General features: G+C 41.9%; 1 protein-coding gene across 9 annotated transcripts in view; it reads right to left on the bottom strand.

The window, feature by feature from the left end:
• The window catches only part of HECTD4 (HECT domain E3 ubiquitin protein ligase 4), a 231,704-nt gene that overhangs the window by 74,919 nt on the left and 133,439 nt on the right, over positions 1–23,346 (bottom strand). For 6 of the 9 annotated variants that reach the window (XM_032240131.1, XM_032240112.1, XM_032240126.1 and 3 more), the window contains exons 23-38: positions 21,970–22,074; positions 20,544–20,707; positions 19,721–19,954; positions 17,900–18,092; positions 17,634–17,738; positions 16,155–16,243; positions 15,597–15,772; positions 11,961–12,096; positions 11,707–11,869; positions 11,437–11,603; positions 7,945–8,091; positions 7,104–7,288; positions 4,595–4,748; positions 3,139–3,419; positions 2,713–2,902; positions 1,098–1,179 (exon numbers count right to left, since the gene is read on the bottom strand). In XM_032240131.1, coding sequence (XP_032096022.1) covers positions 1,098–1,179; positions 2,713–2,902; positions 3,139–3,419; positions 4,595–4,748; positions 7,104–7,288; positions 7,945–8,091; positions 11,437–11,603; positions 11,707–11,869; positions 11,961–12,096; positions 15,597–15,772; positions 16,155–16,243; positions 17,634–17,738; positions 17,900–18,092; positions 19,721–19,954; positions 20,544–20,707; positions 21,970–22,074 — 2,571 coding nt within the window. The remainder of the gene's footprint in view (positions 1–1,097; positions 1,180–2,712; positions 2,903–3,138; positions 3,420–4,594; positions 4,749–7,103; positions 7,289–7,944; positions 8,092–11,436; positions 11,604–11,706; positions 11,870–11,960; positions 12,097–15,596; positions 15,773–16,154; positions 16,244–17,633; positions 17,739–17,899; positions 18,093–19,720; positions 19,955–20,543; positions 20,708–21,969; positions 22,075–23,346) is intronic. The other 3 variants (XM_032240155.1, XM_032240122.1, XM_032240140.1) reach the window with 1 other exon arrangement.

A 23,346-nucleotide genomic window follows, 5' to 3' on the forward strand; every position in this document is an offset into this window, starting at 1 on the left:
TCTGTGCAAATTCTGGCATACGTATCACAGGGCTCCGACACATAGGCTGCACTTCATTTTGCTTTTATCAGTTATCAGTGTATCTTGGAGGCTCTTCTATATCAATACATGGAGAACTACCTCATTGTTTTTCATATTTGCACAGTATTTCATTATATGACTGTAATAATTTCTTTAATCAATCCCCTATTTATGAGTATGTGGATCCTGTTTTTTGTTTTTGTTTTGTTTTTTTTGAGACAGAGTCTTGCTCTGTCACCCAGGCTGGAGTGCAGTGGTGCAATCTTGGCTCACTGCAACCTCTGCCTCCCGGGTTGAAGCGATTCTCCTGCCTCAGCCTCCCAAGTAGCTGGGATTACAGGCGCCCACCACCACACCCGGTTAATTTTTGTATTTTTTAGTAGAGACAGGGTTTTGCCATGTTGGCCAGGCTGGCCTTGAACTCCTGAGCTCAGGTGATCCGCCTGCCTCGGCCTCCCCTCAAAGTGCTGGGATTATAGGCGTGAGCCGCTGCGCCTGGCCTATTTTGTTTGTTTTTTCAAACAAAACTGTGAAGAACACACTGCATTTATCTCTGGACACTTCAGTCTTTATTTACCCTCACCTTGACAATAATGGGTATTCTTAATCTTTCTTAACTTTACTTGTCTGACTGATGAAAAATGACACATTACTATTTATTCCTTTCCTTTAATTATCTGTGAGCCTGGGCATATTTTTATATTTTTAGTAAGGTGTTTGTAATTCTTATTATCTGCTATTCACTTAGCAACTTTTCACCGATTTTCAACTGTCACATATCTCAAACTATTTTTAGGCTATTAAACTATTTCCAATTTCAAACTATTAAACTTTCTTAAAAGAGCTAAGAACAAACTTCTAGGTCAAAACTAAAAGTTCTGATCTTGACAAACTGATTTTGACTAGTTCTCTTTAAAATGGCCTCAGTTATGCCACTGACCTCAATTCTCACTTTACCTCTTTGTTGGAACTTGAACTAAGTTTGCCTTTTCTCAATTTGTTCTGAAAATCTAAAGCATGATAAGTACTCTTCAATCACGGGTTGAATAGGAGCAGGTTTCCCTTCATAAGATTACCTTGGTCATGTCTCGATCCATCTTCACAACTTTCTCCATGTTGGCGCCAGTACCAAGTCGGAAGGGTCGTCCTTCTGAACTACTAAAAAAAGGCAGGCAGAGAGCAGAGCACACCTTACAGGCACTGCCAAAAGTGGGCTACATGCCATGGGGCCACCCACCCACCGTCAGGCCCCATTATACACAAACGTTAGGTGTTTTTTTTTGTTTTTTTTGTGACAGGGTATTGGTCTGTCACCCAGGCTGGAGTGTAGTGGCATGATCACAGCTCACTGCAGCCTCGACCTCCCCAGGCTCAGGTGATTCTTCCACCTCAGCCTCCCAAGTAGCTGGGACCACAGATGCACGCTACCATGCCTGGCTAATTTTTGTATTTTTTGTAGAGATGGTGTCTCACTGTGTTGCACAGGCTGGTCTTGAACTCTTGGGCTCAAGCCATCCTCCTGCCTTGGACTCCCAAAGCACTGGGATTACAGGCATGAGCCACCATGCCTGGCCCTCTAACACTAGCTTTTAAAATCCACTAAGACTCAATTTTTCAAAAGGAAGTAATTTATTACTGCTTAATTATATCACTTTAGGGCCTAAAACAACAGTGTTTTAGAGCTATAAGATTATCTAGAAATCCACATGAAAATAATGTACAAAATAAAAAACTGACATGAACCCATAACAAATGCAGGGCCTAAGGACGTCATCTAAACCCCAAGGAGAGGGAACTTTAATGACAGCATGGATGTGATGCTTTGGTGAATGACTGGATCTTCCTTTCTAATAGTTCAGCTTTCCCTGCCTCCTGAACTTGGCTCTCCAAAAAATCTTTGACCAAATTTGTGCTATGACACAATGCAATGTCCAGGAATGTTTCTTGGAGATTTCCTCATGTAAGCCCTGACCTGCCATAATCCTGCTTATGGTCCCATTAGGGTTTTTGGTTGCCATAATGGCAGACGAGGGATTAGTTATGAGGGTAACAACATTGTCAGTGAAGTAAAGAGAGGCCTCTTCCATCTGAGACATAAACACCTGCTCTGAATTCCCTTGTGCTATGTGGCAAGCCTTCCTGTTGCCCTGAATCCCACTAATAAAGCCCTGCAGGTTTATAATATTTTGAGCAATGATTACATTTTCACTTTCTTCTTAAGTCATCATACCATTTCACACTTCAACTAATTAAAGCTTTAAAAAAAGTGTCTCTTGTTTCTCCAACTCACAGTCAATGAGCTGGAGTTTACCTAAATTTACCAACAGCTGAAAAATGCCAACAACTAAAAATCAAACTGCATTTTCCTTCTCAAAGCCCAAGTCACACCGGAGACTTCCCATAGACAATAATACATCGTCCACATGGCTTTAGCTCTCAGTTGGGTATAGAGAGACAGTACCAAGTCGTGATTCAGAGTTTGGGTTCTATGGTCAGAGAGGACTACATTTACATTTCAGCTCTGCCTCAGTTTCTTTCTGTGTCACCACAGGAATCACAGTGACAGTGTCTATCTGCAAGGGTTGTAAAGAGGGCTGAGGCAGTTGATACATGTACAGGGCTTACTTAGCACAGTGCCTGTGACATGGGTGGTGCTTGAGGACCTGTAGCTATCACAATCATTACGGTCACCTTAGCAATGGTTGGAGGACTTCATGGGATGACTGATCTTCCCGCTTGTGGATAAATATCGAGAGCTTGCCATCCACAGCTTCACTCTCTTCTCCAGGATCTTTATCTCCTTTCAAGGAATTCTTGGGACTGGTTTTTGTCAATGTGGTGTCAGGTTCAGAAGCGGTTGGAGAAAGAACTGTCTGACATCCTTTAAGCAAAAAACAAAGTTCATTCAGGAAAACTGTCATGTTTTGGCGGCTCTACTAAAATGAAAAACATGGTTTGGGGTTTGGAATCTCTCTTCCCCCTTCTCTATTCCTCTGTGTCTGCTCCCTTCTCTGTCACTCTCTCTTTCATCACAGGAAGCATAGATGCAAGTGGGGACCTGACCGGGCACAGAAAGGATGCACTGCCATGCCACTCTCCTGTTCAGGAGCGTCTCACCTGGAACCACGTAATCTGCCAGCTTTGCTAAGAGCAAGGAGGCGATCTTGGAAGCTGGGTCGCTGGGATCCTCCTGCTCACTGTTTAAGGATGGGACAGAGTAGCTCCAGGGTGGGAGCTCCACGTTTCCACAGTCTTCTACGCTCATCAGGGGCAGCGCTGCCCGGCACAGCTGGAGAATAATAAGGACCAGCTTTGGAGACGGGCGTTGGTCAAGCAGCAGGGAGAGGAGTTTGGACACACAAGCTGGCTGGCTCAGGATGGCTTTACCTATGTGGCTCCTGCAAAAAAAGGAAGAAAACATAAACTGTGCTAAAAATGTTGATCTACAGACATTCAGAAGCAAGAGTTCTCTAAATGAAATAAACCAATGAAATCTGATTTCAGGAAGAAGACATGAATTTGGCACTATGCTTCTGTGAAGAATTAAGAATTTTGGAAACATTTGATGAAACCAAATGACCACTAATACTTAAAAAGAAAGATTTTTAAATATTTTCTGATCTCTGATGTTTACTTAATTGAGATCCTAAATTCAGAGTGCTTCATGGAGCACTGAGACTTAGAAACTCAAATGAAGAGCTTTTCTGTTTGTCATTTATTCTTTCATTTTTTTAATAGGAAAAAAGGACATACAAATTTATTTAACATGTATACAGGAGCCTTCAGAGTGAAGACCAAATTTCCCATGAGTTACAGAAGCTTATATACTATCTTGAGGTTACAGAAACAATGGGAACTTGGATCCCGGTAAATCAGGTTATGGGAGAGGGGAGGAGAAGTATTCTATTGAGGGGCAATAAATGATTGCTAGGGAGAATGACTGGATCTGGGAACAGAGATTAACTTGTAAATAGAATTTATGTCATTTATTCTTTCTTAATGAGTACCTCAAGACCAAAGCCATCACACAGTGTTGAACAGGCTTCAACATTCTGGAATCTGCCAAATCTAAAACTGTTACATTCCAAGAAAGCTAGATAACCTGCAGTTAGTCGTTATGTGGACATTTTAAGGGCCCCATGGCCCACACAGGGGATATACAACCAGCACAGAATAACTTCTTTTAAAGACACAGTAAGAGAAAGTGAGTTAATTACAGGCCCTGACTCATTACTCTTTAATCTTGCTAGAATGAGGGTAAGATAAGATTTTTGGTTAATGAATACAACTGCATCTATGGGAAAGGTTAGCAGCTGCTGTCAGTAAGCTATTAAAGCAAATGATAATATTTTATGATTTAGCTATTCACCTAAATAATCCTTATATTTTGGAACTAAATACTATGTTTCAATGACTTTATTCTCCATTACTATTATTTTTTTTTTAAGGCAAGAATGTGTCAAAACGACCTAGTAATTTAGCTATTTCAAAAGACAACCACCACCAAAAGAAACCCCAATCATTCAAGAGGAAAGCTAGCTTCTCCCAGAGCTCCGGGCTGGGCCATGCATACCTTGAGAGATCATTGAGAAGACTAAGGACATCCTGGAGTGCGTCATTCCCAGCAGCCTGGTTGCCACAGCACTCTGTGGCTCGGGCAAGGTGGTTGGTGAGAAGGCTGGACACCTGCCGGGCCAGACCTGAGTGCACAGCCTCTGTAGAGCCACCTTCACAGTTAAAGAGAGAAAAAAAGAGGTTGTAAAAACCTAAGGCTGCCATGGTGAGCCTGCAGGGTGGTGAGCCCTGTCCTTGACTAATTTTTCTTTATCTTGTTCAATGTTCCATGAACCATCCAATTACTGTCTCCTTATTAGATAATATCTATACATAAAAAGGATAATAGTTAAAAATAACTCAATGTTGGGGGTAGACATTACTATTAATGAAAATTGAGTATGATTAATCCATACATAACCAAACAACATACTTAACTGATAGGGAAAAATCACTATTTCATTGGTGATGAAAACATCTTGATGTTTTAACTCATACTTTCCCAAACACAATAAAAAACCTTTCTGGATTATTCCACATTCACCATAGTTCCAGAACCTCCCAAGCATCCCTTGCAAAAGTTATGAAAAAATATTTGTCATTTCCTGAACTTTCCATGCTCTTTTAGATCCCTGAGTCTAAACATGCTGTTTGTTCTGCTTGAAAGTCTTCTCCATCCTTCAAGAATAACTCCTGTGTCATGTTCTCTGGGAAGCTTTGCCAGCTCCCTAGCACAACTGGTCTCTGACACCTCTACACTCCACTGCACTTCCTATCCACCTAAGTTGTGGCACTGATTACACTACAAGTATTTGCTTTTTGGTCTATCTCCCTGCCAGACCTTTTTTTTTTTTTTGAGACAGAGTCTCCCTTTGTTGCCCAAGCTGGAATGCAGTGGCATGATCTTCGCTCACTGCAACCTCCACCTCCCGGGTTCAACTGATTCCCCTGCCTCAGCCTCCTGAGTAGCTGGGATTACAGATGTGCACCACCATGCCCAGCTAATTTTTGTATTTTTAGTAGAGATGGGGTTTCACCATGTTGGCTAGTCTGGTCTTGAACTCTTGACCTTGTGATCCACCTGCCTCCCAAAGTGCTGGGATTACAGGTGTGAGCCACTGCACATCTTAGACCATATTTTTAAAGGGAGAAACAATGGCTTATTCATTTTTTGCCTGGGATACAACAGACTCTCAAGACATTAAAATGCATCATGAACAAATAAACAGATAAATAAGAAAGTTATATACACAGGACTGAAAGGGGAAATTTATCCTTCAAGTTACTTTTTAAAAAAAATTTAGGTAGAGAAAAGAGAGGAAAAGGAGAAGGACAGAAAGACTTCCACAAAGAGTGTGGAAGGGGATTCCAGAGGGGAAATCCAGGAGGGGAAAAAGAGCTCCCACCATGTGGGAGGGGATTCCAGAGAGCTGGAAATCCCTACTTTTTTTTTTTTTTAAATTGCATTTTAGGTTTTGGGGTACATGTGAAGAACATGGAAGACTGTTGCATAGGTACAAATGTGGCAGTGTGATTTGCTGCCTTCCTCCCCCTCACCTATATCTGGCATTTTCCCCCATGCCATTCCCCCCTCAACTTCCCACCCCCCACTGTCCCTTCCCCTATTTCCCTCCAACAGACCCCAGTGTTGAACAATGAGAACACATGGACACAGGGAGGGGAGTACTTTTTTTTTTTTTTTTAAACAAGATCTTGCTCTGTTGCCCAGGGAGTGCAGTGGAATGATCACAGCTCACTGCAGCCTTGACCTCCTTGGCTCAAGCAGTCTTCCCACTTCAGCCTTCTGAATAGTTGGGACTATAGGCACGTGTTACTGTAACCAGCTCAAGTTTACTTTTTATTTGAATTGGTCACTAAAAACAAAATTTGGAAACATCACCTTGAAAATGCAACTGAGAGGCCACTTCAAAAAATATTTGTTTTTTTTTGAATGCCAAGGTGTGAGGACTGCTTGAGGCCAGGAGTTTGAGACCGACCTGGGCAACATAGCAAGATCCTGTCTCTAAAAACAAACAACAACAACAAAAACACTAGCTGGGCATGGTAGAGTGCACCGGTAGTCCTACTTGGGAGGCTGAGGTTGGGGGATCGCTTATTGCTTGAGCCAGGGAGGTTGAGGTTACAGTGAGCTATGATTGTACCACTGTACCCTAGCCTGGGTGACAGACTTTATGTCTAATAATTTTTTTAAATTAAAAAAAAAAATCTATTTGGAGATTGTTAGCAGTGCTGACAGGGTGAGAATAAAAAATACCTTCTCAATTTCCTGAAGTTACTGTACTCCCTCAGGGTATGGGGATATCATTTAGTCTTATTGTAGTAAAGCAGTAAGTTTTCAAAGAACCACACTAAGGATAAGTCTCTCATGAAATCATCCACTGATTTAACTTATCTGATCATGTCATTTAACAGAGGCTTTCTTTCTCTTATTTAGCACAGACAATCTCATAAACTAATATACCAACAGAAGAAATCAGTGAGCTCTAGAAAAGAGTCCGGCATCTCACCTTCTTCTTTTTCCCACTCAACACAGCGGTTGGCAAGCACCTGGAAGGCGGCCCAAGCCATGGTGGCCACCTTCTGCTTCTTGGTCTGTTTCTCACTGGAGCTGGACTCGGTCTGACTGCTCAAGCTACACAGGCGATCCATGAGCTGCACAAGGCCACTGCGTACCAGGCACTTCTCTTCACTCCTGACAAAGGGTCATGGATTGCACTAGATAAACATAACTGACCAACACTCATGAAACTCTCATTGAGGTTCAAAGCATCAAAGGGGCATAAAACATCCTGGTATAGTTCTTTCCCTACAACTTAGGATACTGCCATGTGCAATCAAACACAAAATGATTTTCTTATAATGATGATTCCCTTCATTAACAAAGAACTTCAAATTCTGGTTTATTACAACACCAAAGCAAAAAAATGGATGGAATCAACTCATTGTTGCCATGATGGAAAAAAATAATATATTTGTCCTAAGGGAATTCAATTAATGCTTGACATCTTCAAATTAGTAACTAAGTGACCCAAGAGAGAAACTAAATGTGCATATGCAAAATATTTCTGCCAAATATGTAAGTAATTTTCTAGGGACCTTTTATTTTTCTTTGAACCTCCATATCGTCACAATGTAATATAATCCTAATGGCTGCATTTAGTCATCTAGGAACTCAATAATAAGAAATTTACATAGGAACCTTAGGTGTCTTTCAGGAGAAAAGTTTTGTTTAGTTAGTTCCCAAATAATGAAAGCAAAAAATCCAGTTTTTAAAATTAAAAATACTTTCACTTAATCGACTATACTGCAGTGTAACTTACATACAACAAAAGGCCTTTCTGTACTTACCTCGTGTAAGGTATGGTACATAAAAGTCCAATGCTATTTGCACAAGCGATGGGGTAACGAGCACACAAAGACACAACAGAGGTCATGGTCTCGCCAAAGGCTTCCTGGACCTGCTCGACCATCCCACCACATGTGAGTTCTTCAATTCTGTGAAAGAGAAACCAAAGCTCAGGCTTCTGGAACCACATCAAGAACAGTGGATGTGACCATGTGAGCAGGCGAGGCCTCGAGAAACTCTAGCATATCTGGATGAATCCAGAACTGAAGGGATCTTAGAGACTATCCAACTCACTATTTCCCAAACTATGTAAGACTGAGGTATGCCTCCAAAACAGTGGTTCACACTCCAGAAAAGTCTGAGAAATCATGGGTTAAGGAAATTAAAAACAGACTACTGTAGGACTGTTCAGAGCCTTTAATAAGGGTAAAGTGAACAGCCTCTCTCTACAAGCAGAGAACATACAACACTTCCCAAACTTATCTGATCATGAAATCAGTACAATAACACAAGTAGCACTGAATACTGTAAGTGCTTTTTTTTTTTAATTTTTTTTGAGACAGGGTCTTGCTCTGTTACCCAGGCTGGAGTACAGTGGTACAATCACAGCTCACTGCAGCCTTGGCCACTTGGACTCAGGTGATCCTCCCACCTCTGCCTCCCAAGTAGCTGGGACCACAGATGCACACCACCACATCCAGCTAATTTTTTTGACTTTTAGTAGAGATGATGTTTCACTATGTTGTCCAGGCTGGTCTCAAATTCCTGAACTCAAGCCATCCTCCCACCTCAGCCTCCCTAAGTGCTGGGATTACAGGCCTGAGCCACTGTGCCTAGTCAAGGCAGTTTTATTAATGAGACAACTAAGGTTCAAATGGATTAGTTAAGTGTCTGTTTTCGAGTTCACACTTCAGTTATTAGCAGAAGATGAAAGCCTAGTTGATATAAAGTAAGACTTTCCCAATGTAAAACACAACATAGGGCCGATTTTATACCAATTAATATTAGATTCGAACTGAAACTATCAGGATTTATCTACAAAGACATGCAACATAATATTGTTTATAATAGCAAAAACAAATAAGCAAAACTAACCTAATGTTCAAAAATAGGGAATTTGTTAAAGTTTCAAGCATATAATGTGGTGCTACACAACTACTAAAAGCACTACAGGAGACGTCTATGGTTAGAACACAGATACTAAAGTGTTAACAGATGTTACCTTAAGAGGGTGTACTTGTAGTTGATTTTCATTTTATTCTTTGGCACGTTCTACTTTTTTTTTTTTTTTTTTCAAGTTTCTGACAAATGACAGTAATAATCAAGGGAAAAAGGAATAGTGCTGCCAGTTTTATGGAGAAATTAAATTGTGGAAATAGGCTGTGGTAATCAGGAGGGCTTTTCACTGTATCTTTCTGGGCACCGTGTGGATGGCTGGGCGATGAAGTCTGGCCAATGAGCTAGAGTTCTGACAAGGAGCCTGGCAGCACTCAAGGTGGTCGTTTCCTCCTCTGTGGTTACCATCAGCCAGCATGAACCCATCATGAACAGAAGCAAGACCTAAAATTTTGTTTTCTTCTTTTTATTTTTTTGTGACAAGGTCTTGCTCTGTTGCCCAGGCTAAAGTGCAAGGTAGTGCAATCATAGTTCACTGCAGCCTCAATCTCCTGGCCTCAGGCAATCCTCCTGCCTCAGCTTCCCCAGTAGCTGGGACCACAGGCATGCATCACCACTCCCAGCTAATTTTTTCTTTTTTGTAGAGACAGCCTCTCACTATATTGCCCAGGCTGGTCTTGAACTCCTGGCCTCCAGTGATCCTCCTGCCTTGGCTTCCCTAAGTGCTGGGATTATAGATGTGAGCCACTGCACCCCACAAAATTTAGTCTTTTAAGCCACTGAAATTTTGAACTTGTTTCCAAAGAATAGTCTGACCTACCCTGCAGCCCCAGCTACTTGGAAGGCTGAGGTGGGAAGATCTCAAGATTTCTCAAGATACTCACTTCAGCACTTAATTAACCCATTTTCCTCTAGCCACTGGACACTCTCGGCCTGTTGGTCAGAATTCCTTAAAGAACTGCCAGGAGCCACAGCAGCTCCAGTCCAGGGCTTGTAGAGAAATGCGTTTTCAATTTCTTGTTGAAGATCTTTGAAGCCCAATAGGAAATTCACATAGGAAAACTCCTCACACATGAGTTATAAAACCATCTTCAGAGTTAGTATCTACAATTGTGTTTATAGAAATTGGTTCAGTAATAATAGTCACAGAAATATATAAAAATATAGGTAGAAGGAGGTTGTGATGGAAGTACTGTTGTTAGTGCAAAAATAAAACAAAAACAAAAGAAATAAAGACAAATGAACCTATGTGTCCATCAGTAGAAAATGAGTTAAATTTTTTAGAAAAGGTCATGCATATAATGTATATCTATGAGCTCTTAAAAATGATAAAGCAGCCAAATGTGGTGGCTCATGCCTTTAATCCCAGCAGTCTGGAAGGCTGAGGCAGCAGGATCCCTTGAGCCCAGAAGTTCGAGACCAGCCTGGGCAACATGGAAGATCCCATCTCTACAAAAAATAAATACATTAGCTGAGCGTGGTGGTATGCACCTGTACTCCCAGCTACTCAGGAGGCTGAGGTGGGAGGGTCACTTAAGGCTGGGGAGGTCGAGGCTGCAGTGAGCCATGATCATGTCACTGCATGCCAACCCATGTGACAGAATGAGAACCTATTTTTCTTTGGAAAAAAAAAAAAAAAGGCTGTGCATGGTGGCTCATGCCTGGAATCCCAGCACTTGGGGAGGCTGAGGTGGGCAGATCACCTGAGGTCAGGAGTTTGAGACCAGCCTGGCCAACATGGTGAAACCCTGTCTCTACTAGAAATATAAAAATTAGCCAGGTGTGGTGGCATGTGCCTGTAATCCCAGCTACTCGGGAGCCTGAGGCATGAGAATTGCTTGAACCCGGGAGATGGAAGTTGCCATGAGCCAAGATCGTGCCACTGCACTCCAGCCTGGGTGACAAGAGTAAGACTCTGTCTCAAATTTAAAAAAAAAAAAAAAAAAAAGATAAAGCAGACCACATCTATATGTATTGACATAAAAACACAGATATCTAAGATATCTAAGACATACTCAGCAAAACAGTCATTGTCATAGAAAGGCATGTATAATATAATCTGAATTGAGTTGAAAAAATTTACACACATACACATTTATGTGTACAAAGAGAATTATACAGCTGCTTATGCCTGTATGGTTGCTATAACGAGCTCTTAATGAACAGAGAGGGATTTAGGAGGAGAAGGTGAATACCGAGAGTTTTACATTCTATTAATATGTTGAGTTTTTTTGCAAGATCGTATGCCACTTTTATATAAATATTTTAGAAGAAAACATTAGCAAATACTACCACCTATGATTGGACCCCAGGAATAATCTTTGGAATGGCTCCGACCATTCTAGACAGGACAGTATAAACTAAGAGAAACAACTAACCTGGGTCCTCCCTGAAGGACCATCGTCACCGGACCCACAAGATGCGTCACTCCCCCGACTCTCACGGCAGCCGTCAGCAATTCCCGCATGTGCACCAGTGCCTGCTTGCGAGTGTTTCCCCGGCGCCACCTTGTCTGTGCAGCCAAAAGAAAACTGCTGCTGGACACCTGAAATGCACAAGAAGGAGGGACACCTGACTCCTGCTAACTGCTGCAAGTCCCCACATACTGTTAGGTGCTATTCATCTAGAGCACACAAAACGTGACGTACAGCTTGGTCAGGGTTGGTGCCGATGAAAGCAAATAGCTGCCCTAGAAGGACGCTGTAGGTGGGCTTGTCCCTGCTGTCCTCGATGGCTAGTGACTGCAGGAGTGTAAAGGAGCTGCTGCGGTGGCTAGTCACGTGGCGACGCCTACAGGGAACATAGAACAGACTGGCAAGACAAGAAACACACTTACAGAGCTTGTTTTGATGAATGCATTCAGCTACATGTGGGAACCCAACCCTGGTCATTAGCCATTTACCTCTGATTTGCTCTAGTAAATTCCAAATCTTCATTACCAATCATTTCCAGGTCAGAAGGAGCTGACATGCTGCGAAGAAAAACAGGCTGCCTGACAGCGTGAGATATCACTTTTGTTTCAGAAGCTGATTTACAAGCTGAAAAAAAAAGGAATAAAAAGGCTGACATTTCTGGTATCTGTACAACAACAGCCAAATGCAACACATAACTACCAAACCATCTAAGTGTATCTTTGCTTTCTTTTTTTTTTTTGAGACGGAGTTTCGCTCTTGCTACCCAGGCTGGAGTGCAGTGGTGCGATCTCTGCTCACCGCAACCTCTGGCTCCTGGGTTCAAGCAATTTCCTGCCTCAGCCTGCTGAGTAGCTGGGACTACAGGTGTGCGCCACCATGCCTGGCTAATTTTTGTGTTTTTAGTAGAGATGGGGTTTCACCATGTTGACCAGGATGGTCTCGATCTCTTGACCTCATGATCCACCTGCCTCGGCCTCCCAAAGTGCTGGGATTACAAGCGTGAGCCACCGCACCTGGCAACTTTGCTTTCTATCAGAGTTCAGCCACCAATCTAGCTAGCGTAGCATACTGTCGATTTTTAAACCTAAATATTAGGTTAAAAATTATTTTAACTTAAAAAATTAAAATTTTTTATTAAATTGGTTTTCTGTAGAAAAGCTGAAAAATTCATTTAATTTCATAGCTATCAATGTTCACTTTAATGTAAGCATTCTAAAAAGCAAGGGAGGACACAGAAAATAATCTCCAGAAAACACAAATTTTTCTTAATTTTTAAATTTCTTATTTTTTAAAGATGGGTCTCACTCTGTCTCGCAGGCTGGAGTGCAGTGGTGTGATCTCAGTTCACTACAACCTTCGTCTGCCGGGTTCAAATGATTCTCCTGCTTCAGCCTCCTGAGTAGCTGCAATTACAGGTGTGAGCCACCACACCCAGCTAATTTTTGCATTTTTTTAGTAGAGACAGGGTTTTACCATGTTGGCCAGGCTGGTCTCAAACTCCTGACTTCAAGTAATCTGCCCACCCTGGCCTCCCAAAGTGTTGGAATTACAGGCGTGAGCCATCACACCTGGCCCAAATTTCTTAATTCAAATAAATCCAAATCCATTTTGTTCAGAGATGGACTTTTTCACCGCTTTATCCCCAGATTTATTTAGCTGACTTATTGTCATTTGATGATACCTCTGCTTTGATCATAGCTGGTGGAAATGAATATCACATTTGAGTTGGAATCTGAATGGTCTTTCTATAAGATACACTCCTTAACCCTGTCCAGAGAAATAGCTGTTTTATAAAACAATCCTTAAATGGAAGAGGATAAAACTATACATCAAGACTAACCAAGAAAAAAAGATGTTGAGAAAGTACAGAAAAAAAACCATTTTATTTTATTATTCTAAAATTTTCATTTATTTATTTATTTAGGGACAGAGTCTTGCTCTGTTGCCCAGGCTGAAGTGAAGTACTACAATCATGGCTCACTGCAGCTTTGAACTCCTACACTCAAGCAATCCTCCCAACTCAGCCTCTCGAGTAGCTGGGATTACAGGCACGTGCCATCATGCCTGGCTGATTTTTGCGTTTTTTTGTGGAGACCAGGTCCTGCTATGAGACCAGGTCCTGCTATGTGGCAAAGCCTCCTCTTGAACTTCTGGTTTAAATGATCCTCCTGCCTTGGCCTTCCAAAGTGCTGGGATTACAGGCATGAGCCACTGTGCCCCGTTGAGAAAACCATTTTTTATCTGTCTTAAGAGTGGTTACACAGCTTAAATATAAAAAAAGTGTAATTTTTGAGGATACTGTTACCTCTGAGGTCAAGAGCCTCTGGGATAGTACTGACAGCCTTACTGAGTGGTCAAGCCTATATATACGACCTTTAACAAGGGCTTATGTGTATAGCAGACCATCCTGGCATGTGATTATACCACACACTCAGCACATGTCTCTCTCCCAAGCCTGTGTCTTCCCCTGAAGTTCTCAGGGAGAACCTGTATTAGACAGTGAGATTCTGGGAGTCCCCCTAGACTTCAAATCCCAAGTAAGAAGAGCCTTAGATGATCAGCTGGGATGAAAACAAGTTTGCCTGCTCCCTACTACCCACTGGGCAATGGGGCTATGTAACGTGGACTCTTTCAATTAAGAACATGTTTATTTAACTTTATCTCTCAAGTTAAGAATGAATGCTTGTGGGCTGTGCCGTGTTAACAGATCCTGTCTTTTTTTTTTTTTTTTTTGAGACGGAGTTTCGCTCTTGTTACCCAGGCTGGAGTGCAATGGCGCGATCTCGGCTCACCACAACCTCCGCCTCCTGGGTTCAGGCAATTCTCCTGCCTCAGCCTCCTGAGTAGCTGGGATTACAGGCACACACCACCATGCCCAGCTAATTTTTTGTATTTTTAGTAGAGACGGGGTTTCACCATGTTGACCAGGATGGTCTCGATCTCTTGACCTCGTGATCCACCCGCCTCGGCCTCCCACAGTGCTGGGATTACAGGCTTGAGCCACCGCGCCCGGCCAACAGATCCTGTCTTAAGTAAGAAGACTCAATGATTTTCCTGAGAGATGCATTTTTAGGCTAACAATTAAAATGTGACCTAGACCAGGTGTGGTGGCTCATGCCTGTAATCCCAGCACTTTGGGAGGCTGAGGTGGGTGGATCACTTAAGGTTAGGAATTCAAGACCAGCCTGGCCAACATGGCAAAACCCTGTCTCTACTAAAAATACAAAAATTAGTTGGGCGTGATGGTGGGTGCCTGTATTCCCACCTACTTGGGAAGCTGAGGCAGGAGAATTGCTTGAAACTAGGAGGCAGAGATTGCAGTGAGCTGAGATCGTCCACTGCACTACAACCTGGGCAACAGAGCGAGACTCCGTCTCACAACAATAAATAAAATGTGACCTAGAAAAAGTTAATTCCCAGGAAGTCATACCACAAATCATACCACATAATTACTAAAGATGAAATGCAAACTCAGCTTCAAGTAAAGAAGAAAAAATGATATTACAAGATTCACAGTGTTGACTAATTGTATATGTTACTATGAAATCTAATTATATACATTAGTATGAAAACAAAAATAGGGCCGGGTGCAATGGCTCACACCTGTAATCCTAGTACTTTGGGAGGCCAAGGCAGGTGGATCACCAGAGGTCAGGAGTTTGAGACCAACCTGTTCAACATAGTGAAACCCCATCTCTACTAGAAATATAAAAATTAGCCAGGAATGGTGGCACACGCCTGTAGTCCCAGCTACTAGGGAGCCTGAGGCAGGAGAATTGCTGGAACCTGGGGGGCAGAGTTTCTGGTGAGCTAAGACTGCACTACTGCACTCCAGCCTGGGCGACACAGAGCAAGACTCAGTTTTTAAAAAAATAATAATAATAAAATAAAGAAAACAAGAAGTTGACCACAGGGATTTAATGACATACAAGTATTTCTTTGTTTTTCTTTTGTCACTCAGTTGCTTTGTACAGAAAGTACAAGGCAAAATTAAGTATGTTAAAATTTCCTTTTATTTTCCTTTCTAGGTGTACCCAAGAGTGAGTTTTTCAAAAAACAGCTAATGTATCTTATATGAACAGACTAGGACCAGAAGTCGATTAGGGGCTATCTTTGAGCAGTACCTGGCGTTTCAGCAGGAGTCCCAGAGATGCTTCTCGTGAGGCCCGACTGGGCTGCGATGGTGACATGCAGCAACAGCTCAGCTCGGTTCATTAAACTCTTCACTAACATCTTTGTTTTAGCCAGTGGGTGTGAGGGTTTCTGAATAAGAGAATTCACTTCATGTAGGAACTTCTCCCTATAAAGAAAGACTGATGTGCATTGAGTTGTACTCTAGCTTACCAAAAACAGTATTAAAAAAAATTACAAAGAGTCAAGGAAGACACAGGGGAAACTAAGCGAAAGTAACCTAATCAACATTGCTTACTTCCCTGTTTCCTCGTCCAAGGGGAACAGTGTTAGAAACTTTGGCCACTTCTTGTTCCTTTTTCTGTTTTGAATGCCTGTGCTAACTTTTGAAGGCTAAAACCCAAACTTCCAATTTACCAAATGAGTTCCAACTCTAAAATATTTAGTAAATTCACAATATTTAAAAATATATCTATTAAGAGACTAGACCTTTAGAATGTGTTTTGAGCATCAAGGTGATAATAGCCTTAATTGTCATTAATACCACTAACCTGAGTGATAGGACCATGTTTTCAAGATCATTTCCATCAAAGGAGACTTCCTTCATTGAACACAAAAGTTCTAGTTCTTTCATTTTGTTCTAAAGAAGAAAAAAATCAAGAAAAGTTGGTATGCAGGATCTGTAAGAACCAAGTTGTATTATACATATATTAAAATGAACAGAAAATTTCAGAGAAAAACCACCACCTTTGGTCCATATTTCTATGTTTGAAACCCATTTGTAAGTTCTTATTTGATATTTTAATAATTAAAAATGGCACTGACTACTTTCTGGGGATTCTTTCAGGGTTTATAATTTTACCTACTTTTTGTTTTTTAAGGCTTGAAAGCAAAATTTGACCATGATGACAACTTCTTAATATATCTTTATAAAACTATTAACCAGTTAAAAAAAACAACTTAAGGCCGAGTGCAGTGGCTCATGCCTGTAATCCCAGCACTTTGGGAGGCCAAGGCGGGTGGATCACCTGAGGTCAGGAGTTTGAGACCAACCTGGTCAACAGGGTGAAACACCATCTATACTAAAAGTACAAAAATTAGCCGGGCGTGGTAGTGCACACCTGTAATCCCAGCTACTCGGGAGGGTGAAGCAGGAGAATCGTTTGAACCCAGGAGGTAGAGGTTACAAGTGAGCCAAGATCATACCATTGTACTCCAGCCTGGGTGACAGAGCAAGACTCCATCTCGACAAATAAATAAATAAATAAACAAACAAACAAAAAAAATAAAATTAGCCAGGTGTGGTGGTGCGTGCCTGTAATCCCAGCTACTCAGGAGGCTGAGGCAGAATTGCTTGAACCCAGGAGGTGGAGATCATGCCACTGCACTCTTGCTTTGGGTAACAGAGCAAGACTCCGTCTCACAAAAAAAAAAAAAAAAAAAAAGAAAAACTTAATGAGTAATTATTTATATATTGCATGTTGATCTAGTCAATTTTCATTTAACCTCTTTTAAAGAATAGGTATGTTTGTGGCTCAAGCCTGTAATCCCAGCACTTTGGGAGGCCGAGGCGGGTGGATCACGAGGTCAAGAGATCGAGACCATCCTGGTCAACACGGTGAGACCCCGTCTCTACTAAAACTACAAAAAATTAGCTGGGCATGGTGGCGTGTGCCTGTAATCCCAGCTACTCAGGAGGCTGAGGCAGGAGAATTGCCTGAACCCAGGAGGCGGAGGTTGCGGTGAGCCGAGATCGCGCCATTGCACTCCAGCCTGGGTAACAAGAGCGAAACTACGTCTCCATAAAAAAAAAAAAAAAAAAAAAAGAATAGGTATGTTTTTAGAGTGTGCAACATTTTAGGAAATGACATTATTTTACCTCTACAAACACACACACACACACACACACACACACACACATACAGAGACACACGCACACACATGCACACACACACACACACACACACACAGTATATATGTTTGCTGTCTAAATGGCTATGCCCCAGTGACAAATCATACGCCTTGCTCACCTCATTAAAATGGTAATCGTAAAAGAAAGGCATGTTGTTCTCCAGTTTCCCCTGTATGGCATCATCAACTTCACTTTGCCATTTTTGTTCTAGTTCTGCAACACTCTAACAGATACACGAAAATAGATACAAAATAAAAACAAGTATAATCTGTTTGAAAATTCAAAATTTTAGTCACAATAGTAATTTTTAAAACTTGGATCACATTCTAAATGTCTTTAAATTTCCAGGAAAGAAATTATTTCCAACAGTTATCAGACATTTACCTGCAGCTGTCTCTCCATGGCATTGAGCTTCTTAAAGGTCTCTCCCATAATTTTACATAATAAATCATATTCTTCAGCATGTTCTTCTTGATATTGGAAATTTATTAGAGACTGCAGTGCATCAACTAAGTTCAAGTGCTTAATAACACAAGATACCACCATTTCCTCCATCACGTCTGGCTGAATCACTTCTCTGTGATCACAATGGAAATCAGTCAGGTATATGCCATGTTCTCAGCTTCTCAATACTGTATTTTATTTTCATTTTTAATTTTTTAAGAGACAGGGTCTCCCTCTCACCCAGGCTGCATTTCAGTGAAGCAGTCATGGCTCAATGCAGCCTCAAACTCCTGGGCTCAAGGCATCCTCCTGCCTCAGCCTCCTGAGTAGCTGAGACTACAGATGCATGCTGCCATGCTTAGCTAATTTAAGAAAAAAAATTTTAGGGGAATTTCTCACTATGTTGCTCAGGCTGGTCTTGAACTCCTGGGCTCAAGTGATCCTCCTGACTTGGCCTCCCAAAGTACTGGGATAACAGGCATGAGCCACTGTGTCCCAGGCCCAATACTGTATTTTATAGGTTGGGGAACTTAGGCTTTAATCTAAAGATATTAAATATTCACCATACCTCCTTTATTACAATACAGTAAGAGGTATGAATAGTATAATGGCATTGTAGGAGTCTTACGTTGGCAGATAATTTAGTGAATTTGGCTGGTAAAGCTGAAAATCAAGAGTAAAGGGACTTCAGCCTGGAATCCCAGCACTTTGGGAGACTGAGGTGGGTGAATCACTTAAGGTTAGGAGTTCAAGACCAGCCTGGCCAACATGGAGAAACCCTGTCTCTACTAAAAATACAAAAATTAGTCAGGTGTGGTGGTGTACGCCTGTAATCCCAGTTACTCGGGAGGCTGAGGCAGGAGAATCACTTGAACCCAGGAGGCAGAAGTTGTAGTGAGCCGAGATTGTGCCACTGCACTTCAGCCTGGGTGACAGAGCGAGACTCCCTCTCAAAACAAACAAACAAGAGTAAAGAGACTTCATTTTCTATGATTGCTACATTTTGAGTTAGAGTCATATTAGAGCTGGAAGAGGGCTAAGGCTAAGAAAAGATCAGCAGCATCTATCGACTAATTAATTTTATGTAGTATTATAGCCTGCAGTGTTCAGTCCAAATAGATGTTAGGCTAAAAACAATGGTGTTTTCTCTATTTTTTTTCTTTTTTTTTCATTTTAAACCTCATACATTCTCTAAAGTTTTCTCTCTGAAATCCTGCCTCAGGAGGCAGGGCAGAAGCCTGCAAAACAGATTTGACTTTAAGCAAGAATACTACAGACATTTGTAACTGTAAGTTGTACATTCTAGATTAAAGAACTCCTCACCATTTCTCTAGGCATCAAAAATAAACACATGTCTCTAAATAAACTCTGGAAACTAAAGTAGAGGCTGACTGCTAGCAGAAGGTCAACATACTAGACATAAACCTAGCACTTGGTCACACTTTAGCATGCATCAGTCACATGGGAAACTTATCAAACTGGGCCCCATCCTCAGAGCTTCTGATTAAACAGGTATCAAATGGGGTCCAAGAACTAACAAGTTCCCAGGTGATGCCAATGCTGCTCATTGGAGGGCCAAATTTTGAGAACCCCTAATCTGGAATACCACCTGGTGGGCCCTCCAGACTCAGTTAATTTTAACATTCATGCAGTAAACACAAAATTAAAGGTTCATTTCCTAGACCACAGAAGAAATACACCCACTTCAATTGTTGAAACTTTTTTCCACTGGGAAAAGTAAAACACTACACAGCAACATACTTTATACTTGGTCTAAATTGAGGTCTAGCACGCCCAGAAATTTCCCTGAGCTTTATCATGATTCCTGGAGGCAGCCTGATCCGAGGCAGATCAAAGTAGTTTCCAACAGGAGGCACGAGGACATCAGAGGGGTAGGTGAATTCTCTGTCTTCCTCTATGGTCAGAGGCAGTGGAGAGGGGCTCGGAGTAAGGGCAGGGGAGATCACGCCATTGGCCTCCACCTGCCACTGGCACCTGAGCAGACAGAAAAGAGGCTCTTCACTTCCTCTCTCATCAAGATTACTGGAAAGCTATTGGATGTTTGTAGAAACATCAAACATATGAAGGATCACATTCTGTGTTAATTACTCATCAAACCTTCTCCAGAAGCTAAAGAAAAATGAGCACTGTATGAAAGCTCATCTTTGGAGATCTAGCTCCTCCCCAATATTTAATCATTAAAACTTTGAAATGTACAGAAAAGCTGAAAGAATGACATGGTTAATGTCGACAGACACACTTGTATAGATTGTACAATAAACATTTGCTGTGTTTGCCTTATCACACAATCACCCATCCTCTTGGGGGATCATTCAATTTAACTAGACAATAATTGTGTTGGAGAAAAGCTTATGCAGTTCAAAGATGTAATTTTATATTTAGTAAAGTAAGGGCCAGAAAGCACTATGGTGTAATTTTCAACTTATTTTTTAGACACAATAACACCCATGAGATTGCCAAGCAGTAAGCACAATCACCTGGGAAATGTACCAAAAGGAGTTTTCCATATAAAGTCCTTTTTCCTTTGCAGGCAACACTAGCTAAACTTCAACCTTTTTGTTACCTTTGTAAAAGTTTGGACCGCAATAGATCCTGACAGGCTTCTTCTTCTTTGGTAATTTCTGGTCCATTGTACAGGATTCTTAACATGGAACAAGCTAACACAGACAGACCTAAAGCCAGGTCTACCAGAAAGGGCAAGCCTCCTGAGACATCCTCCGAAGACTCCTACAATGCAGACAGGGGTAAACCACACTGGTCAGAGGTGGCTACTTGTACACTGGCAGAGGCGGCTACTTGTGCTGCCCCACACTGCACTGTCCCCAAGCACAGGGTTCTACAGAGCAGCATCAAGTATTACTGCTAGGGGACACACGTACAGCACCTAAATCATGACTAGATGGTGGCACTGGAATGACCAGAACGAAGTTGCAACACAATTCTGCAGAGAAAATAGCTGACCAGACCCCATATTAGAAACAGCACAAATCAAATAAAGAAATCCGATTCTTTGATAGCTTCCTTTCTGTTGTGCCTAAGTATAAACCACTATTTTGTTTTGTCACTTCCATCCTGTGCTCAAACAATGATGTTGTCAATGACTGCACTGAATTCATTCAAGAAATATTTACTGAGTACCAACTGTATGCCAGCCACTGTTCTTGGTGCCTGAGATACATCAGAGAATGAAACGAAGATCTCTGCTGTCATGGAGTTTACATTCTAGCAGTTAATGCCACTCTGGAGAGTCTTAGCTTGGTTAAGCTTAAGAAACCTCAAAGTCTAAAATATGTTTTTAGAATCAGGCAACTGGAGGGGTCAGTAGTATGCTTAAGTCCTCTTTTTTTTTTTCTTTGAGACAGAGTCTCACTCTGTCGCCCAGGCTGAAGTACAGTGGCACAATCTCAGCTCATTGCAATCTCTGCCTCCTGGGTTCCAGCAATTCTCCTGCCTCAGCCTCCAGAGTAGGTAGGACTACAGGCATGCACCACCATACCCAGATAATTTTTGTATTTTTAGTAGAGATCAGGTTTCACCAAGTTGTCCAGACTGGTCTACAACTCCTGACCTCAGTTGATCCGGCCACCTCAGTCTCCCAAAGTGCTGGGAATACAGGCGCGAGCCACCATGCCCAGCCGGATGCTTGACTACCCTTAAAACCCAGGATCCAAGTGCTTATTTCTACTAAGTTCTATTGAGTCCTCTATGCCCTATGGAAAGATGCTGGGGTAAGGTCACCTCCCCAACCTTTGAAGAGGGAGCCCCAATCAATAGATTTATTTCTGTGCTGCTGAGCTGATTTTAGGTCATGGTAGGTTTTATTCTGTAAAAGTACTACTAACTCCTAGTAGTTGACTAGTGCCAAATAGAAGAGACAGATGAAACGGTGACTCATATTCTGCCCTGTTTCCAAGGCAAATATGATGTATGTAATCAAGGCACATAGGAGATAGTATATTTTGTCCATGGCAGTGGTTAGATTCAAGTACCTGAGCGCGAACTGTGCAAGCAAAGCCCCACATGGCTTTATCAGGAGTGTTGTGTTCACGGCCACTTCTCATTTCAAAGGAGAAGGTGACTGTATCTCCTTCCACCTTAAAATTTAAGGAAGGGGGGGGGAAATGCACTTTAAAAACAAGATACACAATTTTCAAAAGAGCAATGAATTTCAGAGATTTACTTTCAAAAAGGACCACAGCAATATTTCACTCCTTTTCTCACTTGCTTTTTGATTCAAATTCCATTCCCTCTCATTTAGACACCCAGTCCTTTAAGTGTCTCTCCTGACCACCAGGTGGCCTTTGGGATGAGGCAACTGTGAAATGGGCCACAGTTGCCCATTAGCAAGATCAAGGTAAAGGTTAATCAAATCTTTTTTTTTTTTTTTTTTTTGAGACAAGGTCTTACTCTGTCACCCAGGCTGGAGTGCAGTGGCATGATCATGGCTTACTGAAGCCTTGACCTCCTGGGCTCAAGAGATCCTCCCACTTTAGTCTCCTGAGTGGCTGGAACTACAAGTATGCAGCACCATGCCCAGCTAATTTTTTTTTTTTTTTTTTTTTGTAGAGACAAGGTCTTACTATGTTGCCCAGGCTGGTCTCAAATTCTTGGGCTCAACCAGTCTGCCCACCTCAGCCTCCCACAGTGCTGAGATTACAGGTATGAGCCACTGTGCTCGGCCTTGAGCATAATTTCTCTTTTATTGAGATAGAGTTTCGCTCTGTCGCCTAGACTAGAGTGCAATGGCCCAATCTCAGCTCACTGCAAATCTCCGCTTCCTAGATTCAAGCAATTCTCCTGCCTCAGCCTCCTGAGTAGCTGGCATGACAGGCACACACCACCACGCCCAGCTAATTTTTGTATTTTCAGTAGAGACGGGGTTTCACCATGTTGGTCAGGCTGGTCTTGAACTCCTGACCTCAGGTGATCCTCACACTTCGGCCTCCCAAAGTGCTGGGATTACAGGCGTGAGCAGCCGTACCCAGTCATAATTTCTAACAAATGGCTTCTCATCTATGGCTGAATTAAAGAGGGTCCATAATGTATATGAAATCAAGGCCCTAGGAACAGACTTCGGAGACATTTTTGGGTTTTAACAGACATTTCAGTTTATATTCACATTCCAGACAGATACACAGTAAGTAGTTTAAGGCCCAGATTACAAAGCATGGCCCTAATTTCATCAGTTTGAGAATGGATAATTGTTTTTGCTCCAAAGGCCTAAATTCATCTGAACACATTAATTCAACACTTTTACACTGCAATGGCCTTGTGGTTCTACGGTACTTGTCAACAGGAAGTGTGGAGGAGAACTAAGCTGGAAGAACTAGCCACCCTTTTAATCAACAAGGAAGAAAATGCTGTGA

This window comes from Sapajus apella, unplaced genomic scaffold, assembly GCF_009761245.1.
Source record: "Sapajus apella isolate SASKATOON/1434 unplaced genomic scaffold, GSC_monkey_1.0 scaffold2, whole genome shotgun sequence".
Lineage (NCBI taxonomy): Eukaryota > Metazoa > Chordata > Mammalia > Primates > Cebidae > Sapajus > Sapajus apella.